Raw genomic sequence first — 11527 nt, 5'->3', positions numbered from 1 at the left:
CAGTCAGCCCGACATTTACGGTGACTGGCCCCTGTGGCACAAGACACAGAATGTGCACTCCAAAGGGAAGTGGAAAATTCCCAAAGCTCTGATGTTTGTGCTTGATGTAAGGGCCACAAGGTCAAATGAATCAGCACCAACTCTCTACAGCAATGACTGGTACAGTGTTCTAGGAGAGGCAGGAAGAGGTGAAAGGTGGCACCTTAGCATGTACTAAGCCCTGGTCTACACTAGGACTTTAGGTCGAATTTAGCAGCATTAAATCGATGTAAACCTGCACCCGTCCACACGATGAAGCCCTTTATTTCGACTTAAAGGGCTCTTAAAATCGATTTCCTTACTCCACCCCTGACAAGCGGATTAGCGCTTAAATCGGCCTTGCCGGGTCGAATTTGGGGTACTGTGGACACAATTCGACGGTATTGGCCTCCGGGAGCTATCCCAGAGTGCTCCATTTTGACCGCTCTGGACAGCACTCTCAACTCAGATGCACTGGCCAGGTAGACAGGAAAAGAACCGCGAACTTTTGAATCTCATTTCCTGTTTGGCCAGCGTGGCAAGCTGCAGGTGACCATGCAGAGCTCATCAGCAGAGGTGACCATGATGGAGTCTCAGAATCGCAAAAGAGCTCCAGCATGGACCGAACGGGAGGTACGGGATCTGATCGCTGTATGGGGAGAGGAATCCGTGCTATCAGAACTCCGTTCCAGTTTTCGAAATGCCAAAACCTTTGTCAAGATCTCCCAGGGCATGAAGGACAGAGGCCATAACAGGGACCCGAAGCAGTGCCGCGTGAAACTGAAGGAGCTGAGGCAAGCCTACCAGAAAACCAGAGAGGCGAACGGCCGCTCCGGGTCAGAGCCCCAAACATGCCGCTTCTATGATGAGCTGCATGCCATTTTAGGGGGTTCAGCCACCACTACCCCAGCCGTGTTGTTTGACTCCTTCAATGGAGATGGAGGCAATACGGAAGCAGGTTTTGGGGACGAAGAAGATGATGATGAGGAGGAGGTTGTAGATAGCTCACAGCAAGCAAGCGGAGAAACCGGTTTTCCCGACAGCCAGGAACTGTTTCTCACCCTGGACCTGGAGCCAGTACCCCCTGAACCCACCCAAGGCTGCCTCCTGGACCCAGCAGGCGGAGAAGGGACCTCCGGTGAGTGTACCTTTTAAAATACTATACATGGTTTAAAAGCAAGCATGTGAAAGGATTACTTTGCCCTGGCATTCGCGGCTCTCCTGGATATACTCCCAAAGCCTTTGCAAAAGGTTTCTGGGGAGGGCAGACTTATTGCGTCCTTCATGGTAGGACACTATACCACTCCAGGCCAGTAACACGTACTCGGGAATCATTGTACAACAAAGCATTGCAGTGTATGTTTGCTGGCGTTCAAGCAACATCCGTTCATGTGTTATCCTCAGGAGAGTGAGATATAATCCATGGTCACCTGGTTGAAATAGGGTGCTTTTCTTCAGGGGACACTCAGAGGAGCCCATTCCTGCTGGGCTGTTTGCCTGCGGCTGAACAGAAATGTTCCCCGCTGTTAGCCACAGGGAGGGGGGAGGGTTGAGGGGGTAGCCACGCGGTGGGGGGAGGCAAAATGCGACCTTGTAACGAAAGCACATGTGCTATGTATGTAATGTTAACAGCAAGGTTTACCCTGAAAGAGTGTAGCCAGTGTTTTATAAAATGTGTCTTTTTAAATACCGCTGTCCCTTTTCTTTTCTCCACCAGCTGCATGTGTTTCAATGATCACAGGATCTTCTCCTTCCCAGAGGCTAGTGAAGATTAGAAAGAAAAAAAAACGCACTCGAGATGAAATGTTCTCCGAGCTCATGCTGTCCTCCCACACTGACAGAGCACAGACGAATGCGTGGAGGCAAATAATGTCAGACTGCAGGAAAGCACAAAATGACCAGGAGGAGAGGTGGCGGGCTGAAGAGAGTAAGTGGCGGGCTGAAGAGAGGGCTGAAGCTCGAATGTGGTGGCAGCGTGATGAGAGGAGGCAGGATTCAATGCTGAGGCTGCTGGAGGACCAAACCAGTATGCTCCAGTGTATGGTTGAGCTGCAGCAAAGGCAGCTGGAGCACAGACTGCCACTACAGCCCCTGTGTAACCAACCGCCCTCCTCCCCAAGTTCCATAGCCTCCACACCCAGACGCCCAAGAACGCGGTGGGGTGGCCACCGGCCAACCAGCCACTCCACCACAGAGGATTGCCCCAAAAAAAGAAGGCTGTCATTCAATAAATTTTAAAGTTGTAAACTTTTAAAGTGCTGTGTGGCATTTTCCTTCCCTCCTCCACCACCCCTCCTGGGCTACCTTGGTAGTCATCCCCCTATTTGTGTGATGAATGAATAAAGAATGCATGAATGTGAAGCAACAATGACTTTATTGCCTCTGCAAGAGGTGATCAAAGGGAGGAGGGGAGGGTGGTTAGCTTACAAGGAAGTAGAGTGAACCAAGGGGCAGGGGGTTTCATCAAGGAGAAACAAACAGAACTTTCACACCGTAGCCTGGCCAGTCATGAAACTGGTTTTCAAAGCCTCTCTGATGCGTACCGCACCCTCCTGTGCTCTTCTAACTGCCCTGGTGTCTGGCTGCGCATAACCAGCAGCCAGGCGATTTGCCTCAACCTCCCACCCCGCCATAAACATCTCCCCCTTACTCTCACAGATATTGTGGAGCACACAGCAAGCAGTAATAACAGTGGGAATATTGGTTTCGCTGAGGTCTAACCAAGTCAGTAAACTGCGCCAGCGCGCCTTTAAACGTCCAAATGCACATTCTACCACCATTCTGCACTTGCTCAGCCTGTAGTTGAACAGCTCCTGACTACTGTCCAGGCTGCCTGTGTACGGCTTCATGAGCCATGGCATTAAGGGGTAGGCTGGGTCCCCAAGGATACATATAGGCATTTCAACATCCCCAACAGTTATTTTCTGGTCTGGGAATAAAGTCCCTTCTTGAAGCTTTTGAAACAGACCAGAGTTCCTGAAGATGCGAGCGTCATGTACCTTTCCCGGCCATCCCACGTTGATGTTGGTGAAACGTCCCTTGTGATCCACCAGAGCTTGCAGCACTATTGAAAAGTACCCCTTGCGGTTTATGTACTCGCCGGCTTGGTGCTCTGGTGCCAAGATAGGGATATGGGTTCCGTCTATGGCCCCACCACAGTTAGGGAATCCCATTGCAGCAAAGCCATCCACTATGACCTGCACATTTCCCAAGGTCACTACCCTTGATATCAGCAGATCTTTGATTGCGTGGGCTACTTGCATCACAGCAGCCCCCACAGTAGATTTGCCCACTCCAAATTGATTCCCAACTGACCGGTAGCTGTCTGGCGTTGCAAGCTTCCACAGGGCTATCGCCACTCACTTCTCAACTGTGAGGGCTGCTCTCATCTTGGTATTCATGCGCTTCAGGGCAGGGGAAAGCAAGTCACAAAGTTCCATGAAAGTGCCCTTACGCATGCGAAAGTTTCGCAGCCACTGGGAATCGTCCCAGACCTGCAACACTATGCGGTCCCACCAGTCTGTGCTTGTTTCCCGAGCCCAGAATCGGCGTTCCACAGCATGAACCTGCCCCATTAGCACCATTATGCATGCATTGGCAGGGCCCATGCTTTCAGAGAAATCTGTGTCCATGTCCTGATCACTCACGTGACCGCGCTGACGTCGCCTCCTCGCCCGGTAGCGCTTTGCCAGGTTCTGGTGCTGCATATACTGCTGGATAATGCGTGTGGTGTTTAATGTGCTCCTAATTGCACAAGTGAGCTGAGCGGACTCCATGCTTGCCTTGGTATGGCGTCCGCACAGAAAAAAGGCGCGGAATGATTGTCTGCCGTTGCTCTGACGGAGGGAGGGGTGACTGACGACACGGCTTACAGGTTTGGCTTCAGGAGGCTAAAATCCACAAAGGGGGTGGCTTTACATCAAGGAGTAGTTCAGGCAGGACTTCACGGAGGGTTCCAATAAGAAATGGTGCACCTAAGTTATTGTTCTTATTGGAACAAGGAGGTTAGCCTGGCCTCTGATTGATACATGGCTAGATCTACCTCGCAGCACCTTCTCTGTGAGTGACTGCAGTGTGACCTAGAGGAATGAGTCCCCTATACAGGGGAGGAGGCAAATGAGTACAAAACAAATCTGGTCTATTTCTTGTTTTGATCCACTCCATCTATCTTTTACATCTTTGGCTGGCAGCAGACGGTGCAGAAGGACTGCAAGCCATCCACATCTCATGGCTGCTCGGCAGAAGATGGCACAGTACGACTGCTAGCCATCCTCATCTCTTGCCTGCCCGGCAGAAGATGGCACAGTACGATTGCTAGCCATCGTCATCTCTTGCCTGCCCGGCAGAAGATGGTACAATACGACTGCTAGCAATCCGTATTGCCTGCCTGCTCACCATTAGACGGTTCAATACGACTGACTGCAGGACTAAAGAGAATGACCTGGTCAAGTCACCAAAAATTTAGTCCCTGCGCCCATGTCTGCCCAGGCGCTCCCAGCCGACGTGACCAGGAGCACCTCGGACATGACGAGGACGGCTACCAGTCATACTGCACCGTCTGCTGCCAGAAGGCAATGGGTTGCTGCTACTGTGTAGCAATGCCGTACCGCGTCTGCCAGCACCCAGGAGACATACGGTGACGGTTACCTGAGCGGGCTCCATGCTTGCGGTGGTATGGCGTCCGCACAGGTAACTCAGGAAAAAAGGCGCGAAACAATTGTCTGCCCTTGCCTTCACGGAGGGAGGGAGGGAACGGGGGCCGGACAATATGTACCCAGAACCACCCGCGACAATGTTTTAGCCCAATCAGAGTGCTCCATTGGGCTGCTCTGGACAGCACTCTCAACTCAGATGCACGATTGTTTGCCGTTGCTCTGACGCAGGGAGGGGCGACTGAGGACACGGCTTACAGGGTTGACTTCACGGAGGGTTCCAATAAGAAATGGTGCACCTAAGTTATTGTTCTTATTGGAACAAGGAGGTTAGCCTGGCCTCTGATTGATACATGGCTAGATCTACCTCGCTGCACCTTCTCTGTGCGTGACTGCAGTGTGACCTAGAGGAATGAGTCCCCTAGACAGGGGAGAAGGCAAATGAGTACAAAACAAATCTGGTCTATTTCTTGTTTTGATCCACTCCATCTATCTTTTACATCTTTGGCTAGCAGCAGACGGTGCAGAAGGACTGCATGCCATCCACATCTCATGGCTGCTCGGCAGAAGACGGTGCAATAGGACTGCTAGCAATCCATATTGCCTGCCTGCTCACCATAAGACGGTTCAATAGGACTGACTGCCGGACTAAAAAAAATGACCTGGTCAAGTCACTAAAAATTTAGTCCCTGCGCCCATGTCTGCCCAGGCGCTCCTGATCGACCTCACACAGGCGACCAGGAGTACCTCGGACATGACGAGGACGGCTACCAGTCGTATTGTACCGTCTGCTGCCACAAGGCAATGGGTTGCTGCTACTGTGTAGCAATGCCGTGCCGCGTCTGCCAGCACCCAGGAGACATACGGTGACGGTTACCTGAGCGGGCTCCATGCTTGCGGTGGTATGGCGTCCGCACAGGTAACTCAGGAAAAAAGGCGCGAAACAATTGTCTGCCCTTGCTTTCACGGAGGGAGGGAGGGAAGGGGGGGACTGACGATATGTACCCAGAACCACCCGCGACAATGTTTCAGCCCCATCAGGCATTGGGATCTCAACCCAGAATTCCAATGGGCAGCGGAGACTGCGGGAACTGTGGGATAGCTACCCACAGTGCAACGCTCCGGAAGTCGACTCTAGCCTCGGTACTGTGGAAGCACTCCGCCGAGTTAATGCACTTAATGCACTTCTGTGGGGACACACACACTCGAATATATAAAACCGATTTCTAAAAAACCGACTTCTATAAATTCGACCTTATTCCGTAGTGTAGACATACCCTGGGATAGCTACCCACAGTGCAACGCTCCGGAAGTCGACTCTAGCCTCGGTACTGTGGAAGCACTCCGCCGAGTTAATGCACTTAATGCACTTCTGTGGGGACACACACACTCGAATATATAAAACCGATTTCTAAAAAACCGACTTCTATAAATTCGACCTTATTCCGTAGTGTAGACATACCCTAAGTCAGTGGGATACACTCTGTTAATGGCGCGTGGTGAGGATATAAGTGAGAGCCTGGGGACAGTGGGCACCTGCTACAGACCCATGTGGCTGAAGAACAGCAAGGACAATATGCTCCTGGGCTTCCTTGTGAGATAGCATACGTGGGAATTGTAGCTCCCCAGATATCAGCAGAATAACAAATGCAGCCAAACATTTAACTAGCCCAGCGTCTGGCCTGCGCTCCTCACAGTGCTTCAGCCTACCAAAGAGGTTCTTAGGTTCCTAGGGGGACAACTTTAGGGTCCAGGAAGTAGAGGATCCAACTAGAGGGGAACCCATCCTGGATCCCCTGCATGCTAATGGGAGGGCACTGCGAGAATGACCAGGAGCTCGGGGCCAGTGGCTACAAGGTGGGTGGACTCCACACAGCGAAGGACATTGAAAACAGCAGCACAAGATGTGAGACGTTGGATTTCTGTCTTGTAAGCAGCGTGCAATGACAGGAATATTAAAATCCACAAGAAGGCTGAAGAGTCCTAGAGGGGATCAACAGATACCCCTGAAAGAAGAATGCTGGGAACAATGGAGGTGCCTCTCCTCAAAGGACCGCAGGGCACAAAGCAGTACCCAGAGTGGACATGGAGGAGAGGCCAGGACCTACACAAGATCGCTTATGGGGGAAGGTAACTGCAGGAAAAAGAATGAAATATTGCTGCCAAAGGGGAGGAACAAGAGGAGCGTTTACCAGTATCTCGGGGGGTGGGGGAAGGACTGAGTAATGGTGGTCTCCGCCTTAGCAAGCGCTACTCTCTGACCCTCTGTGACACCACCATGTTCCAGAGAGTGTGCGTGCACACGCATGTGTGTGTTAAGGGGTCTGGAAACAGGACCATGCTAAACTATTCCAACAGACTCCGCTGGTTGGCAGAAGGGTGCACTTTGCTGTGTGTGAAACATGGAGTTATAACATCTCCAGCAGCAGACCTGGCATGTAGTGAGCATACCGATGCAGGACCATTTCCTCAGAGTAGTTCCACTGACTTCAATGGAATCTGAATGATTTATACCCGTTGAGGATCTGGCCTCAAGTCCTCTCTACAGGATGAAAATAATAATGTTATTTGTAAGGTGCCTCACACTCCCACCACTGCTAAGGCACCAGGGACAAACAGTGACAGTGCAATCATTACAACAAGCACAGATGAGAAAAACAAGAGACTAGCAGACACACGTTCACGCCTTGCCCTTAACAAAATCTTTCCCTTTCGTGATGACCAGAAAGAGTCTTTCAAGCAGCTTAGGGATCCAGAGCAGCAGCTAGAGATCCAGCCACCTCCCAGAGATCTGCTCTGTCCAGGCTGGGAGCTTCAGCTGCAGACTGAGCAGTGCCCATGGGCTGTGGAGCCTTTGCGCCTGCCAATCCCTGGTTCTGCCAGTGTGATCGGCTGGCACGGACTCCAGTGGAGTTCGCATGCACACAGTTCACAATTCATTAACTATTTGGGTGCTGGATTAAAAGCATTGTGCAAGTCGTATCTCCACCACCCTCCATGCACCAATAACCGCCCCGCACACAGCAGAGAGGCAGGGTTTGCTCAGGTTAATTCTCTGCACTGGCTTTGGGAGTTTGTTTCTTCCTCCCAGGTCCTTTGAGGAGAGGCACCTCCACAGTAAAACTCTCCATTGCAAAGGGATCTCCACTCCATGTAGACTTACTGCAGGCCCAGCCCCTGGCATAGGATGGAGGGAGACGAACCTTCCTCCTCCCCAGGGAGCGGAGAACTCGGCCTTCGCGCCCAGATGGAGCCTCCCACAGCTTCACAGCCTGTGACAGCCCGACAAGGTACCTGTCACTCCGTCACCTCGTTACTTGGAGCAACAAGGCAGATTATTGAATCAGCCCCTCCCCAGCCCACAGCCAGCCGTGCGAGGGGTCTCAGCCCCCCCAACGCACAGCCCGCTGCACAGCAGGGCAGCCATCTGTCATTGCATTTGCCTCAGAGGGCAGTGCCAGTTCTGTTCAACAATGGGCACAAGTGGCACCAGGCCCGTTCTGAGCTGCAGAGATGTGTCTGGTGAATGATCCCTTCGCACTTTTCTCTTATCCATAGCATGTGAATTTGCTTTATTCTAGCCTCACCAGTGCACTGCCTCTCCCTATTCCGAGGGGAGCTGGTTGTGCACTGAGCTGTGGCCCCAGAGAGCAGTGAGAGCAAAGCTGGAGTCAGCCCAACCCTATCTGCCCTGTTGGGAGTCACGTTCTCCTGCAAGCTCCAGTGCAGACAGTGTGGAGCTCACAGCAGTCCCTGAGGCTGTAAAGCAGCAGGGGCGGGAGGGCAGCTTCCCCAGGGGGCGGCTGCTCCACAAGGGGACTGAGAATTTCCACAGACATGTCATCTAGTAACAGAGTCAGAGGAAAGTTGTCTGGAAATTTCCCCCTCCAGGCACTGCACCAACTGACCCCTCTGTGTGAGTATTCCCACTGTGTGAGGGGAATCCATGGTACAGCAGAGCTGGCCTGTAGCCCATGCCACATCCTCTCCTCCCCTCTTGCTTAGGGGCCATTCCCAGGAGAAAGTGGCCATGACCGGAGCACTTTCCTTGAGGCCATAGCATCCGTCAGCGTGACCCTGTGGATAATAACTCATCTGGTGCCCAGAGACTGGGCAGGCTGGGGCTCTGCAAACACCTCAGATAGAGAAGGGCATAGGGCCAGAGCCACTGGCCCAGCTGAGCCTCACTTGGTGCCGGACTCAGGAGGCATGGGTGCTCTGTCCCTGACCAGCCCCAGCATCAGGAGGGAAGTAAAAGTGATTGAAAGGCACATTTATCTCTACCCCCTTGGTCGTACCAATCTGGCCTCACGTCTGTATCTATTTTAGGAGTCTGTGGGGCCCCATTCCATATAGTCCTGAGCACGTGGTGAATCCCTGACTCCCTGTCTCTACCCTGGTACCACTGACAGGCAGGCAAGCCTACGTAGCCAGCCAGCCAGGCAGGACAACCAAGGAACACACTTTGAATCCAACATGAGGCCTCCCTAGTCTGAGCCTTACTCCCCTGTTACAACCAGAGATGCTGTGATTTCAGTTCTGGGGCCAACAGCAGAGTCCAGGCTACCCTGAACTTGGTGTGCTCCCTGGGTGGCACCAAAGAAGTCAGGCCTTCCTTACTACACATCGACACTTAGCAGCCATTGGATAAGATTTTTCCCGCTCTAGGACCAGTCCACACCACAGCTGCTAATTATCCTTTCCTGTTAGTTTCCATGGTCTCACTCTCTGATCCTTATATGGAAAGGAAATTATGAAATAATTGAAGGTTGGAACCAGCAGATCCCCCCACAGCAGGGAATTTCCATTATTTACCCATAAAAATATTTCAAGGGTTATTAGCATGTAAACTGTGATTAATTAAATTAACAGAAATTGTTTCTGAGGCATATAAATGAGGAGATTCCAGCTGAGTGAAAGCTGGGAGCCAGCTCCTCCCCTCCCAGCAGCACATCCACACAGGGGGAAGGAACTGAACTTGTTTCCTCTTCATTGCACTTCTTGGAGTCTCCTACACACCCAAGGGCCACAAAACAAACCAAAAAGCAGGAGCGGCAGGGGAGCTCCTCTGAGGATAAAGACAAATGAGCTACTTTGCAGGACAGAGCAGCTCCTTGCAGAACCAGTGAAAACAGTTGCTCAACAAAAGCGGCTGCCAGTGTTTTCCCAGGAACTGAAATTAGGGGGGTGTTCAAATTTACAGGGAGGAAGGGGGTGTCAGGGCTGATGAGGGGTGAGACCGTGAGGGTGAAGGTGGGCTGTATGGCACCAAAGTAAAAACTGAAAAATGTTTCATGACCATTTTATTAGATTTTAAAATCATCACACAAATTAAAGTTGGCTACTCAAGCCTTCTATGAAGCATGACGTCTGCATCCTTCTTGGTTTCTTGTTATAATTTTGCACAACTCTGTTAATGAATTTCTTGAATGCAATGCATTTATCTTTGGTGGCTTCTCGTGTGTCCGGTACTTCCATTCCTTCAGTTGATATGCTCATTAGTTCATTCACATGATCAGGCAGAAGGCGACTTCTTTCAGAACACAAAATTCTATTCAATGATGAAAAAGAACGCTCAACTGTAGCTGTTGTGACTGGGAGTAGCAAGAGAGGAATTCCTACTTCTTTCAACCCAGGAAACAGCACACAACGATGGGGTCGAGCCACTAGCAATGATAAAAAAGAAGTTGAAGTCAAATCTTCATTCATTCGTCGTGTGATATTCCACTCTGTGTTCAAATTCTCTCTTCTGGCCTGAGCACACGGCAGCCCCATTGCTGGTAGTGCCTCACTCCCACTCAGCTGTTGGTGTTTTACAGGACAGGGATCTGTAAAAGCTACGTAGAGGTTGAGTAGAATCTAGAAGTCGCTGTTGTAGACTTTTAAGAATCAAGTCTGTGTACTTTTTCAGTTGTCTTAACAAACACTTCTTGTCCTCTTCACTTAAAGATTCAATATAAATGCCTTCATCAGTCAACTTCTGGACTGAAGTCTTTGCTTCTTCCAGTACTTTTTCAATGGATAGCTCTCTGATTGATCCAAATATAGCTTCTGGACAAGCTCTGCTGAACTAAGATCTACTACTGTCCTAGCAGATGCCTGGATAGCCCTGTTTAATGACCCAAGTGGTTTCAACAGTAGACTTACAAGAGAGAGAATGGCAATAGTCTTCTCTGAACGTAGTAGCAAAATTAATCCACCAGCCTCACTACTTAGATCCATCCCATCTTGGTAGATACTTTCCAACGCCAGTAATAATGGCTGGAGTAATTTTAAGACAACAGCCAAGGATCACTCATGAGAAAGCCAGAGGGTTTTCCCAGGTTGGACTAATGGACTAATTTGAACTTCAGTCCCAGTGTATCTTCTATATTTTCCAAGATATTCAGTCTTTTTGGACTCTTGCTGAAAAATATAATGAAGACATTAAATTTATAGCTTTTTAAATGTCTTTTGAAGAGTCTGCAGCTCGTACTAGCGCTAGTTGGAGTAGATGGCTTCTGTAGTGTGTATAGGACAGATTAGGGCTACGCTTTTCTCTGAGCAAAGCTTGTGCTCCACCATGTCTTCCAGAGAAGTTTGCAGCTCCATCAAATGCACAAGCAGCCATCTGTTTGGGGTCCAATTGACAAGCATTTAACTCTTCTAAGATGTGGGTTGTTAGAGATGCAGCCAATCTGTCTTCTATAACTTGAACATCTAGAAATGCATCTACTGGCCTACCACTGACATCAAGATAACGTACATAATGATTTAATACTTGATGCCCATTTGCATTGGTGCATTTATCAGCCATGTATGCAAATTTTTTGAATGTGGTGAGAGAGTTCTTCACTTTTTTCAACTGTTGAGTCTTT

At 50.3% G+C, this 11527-nt stretch overlaps 1 protein-coding gene across 1 annotated transcript; it reads left to right on the top strand.

Annotated features, from left to right (window-relative positions):
* Nucleotides 1–485: 485 nt before the first annotated feature.
* Nucleotides 486–2256, top strand: LOC141994324 (uncharacterized). The gene is made up of 2 exons (XM_074964529.1): nucleotides 486–1156; nucleotides 1736–2256. Exons 1-2 carry the CDS (start codon nucleotides 574–576, stop codon nucleotides 2254–2256), a joined length of 1104 nt encoding a protein of 367 aa, XP_074820630.1. The 5' UTR covers nucleotides 486–573.
* Nucleotides 2257–11527: the final 9271 nt, after the last annotated feature.

This window comes from Natator depressus, chromosome 10 (genome assembly GCF_965152275.1).
Source record: "Natator depressus isolate rNatDep1 chromosome 10, rNatDep2.hap1, whole genome shotgun sequence".
Taxonomy (NCBI): Eukaryota; Metazoa; Chordata; order Testudines; family Cheloniidae; genus Natator; species Natator depressus.
The sequence above is the reverse complement of the archived record's forward strand: the minus strand, read 5'-3'. Positions and strand labels throughout refer to the sequence as shown.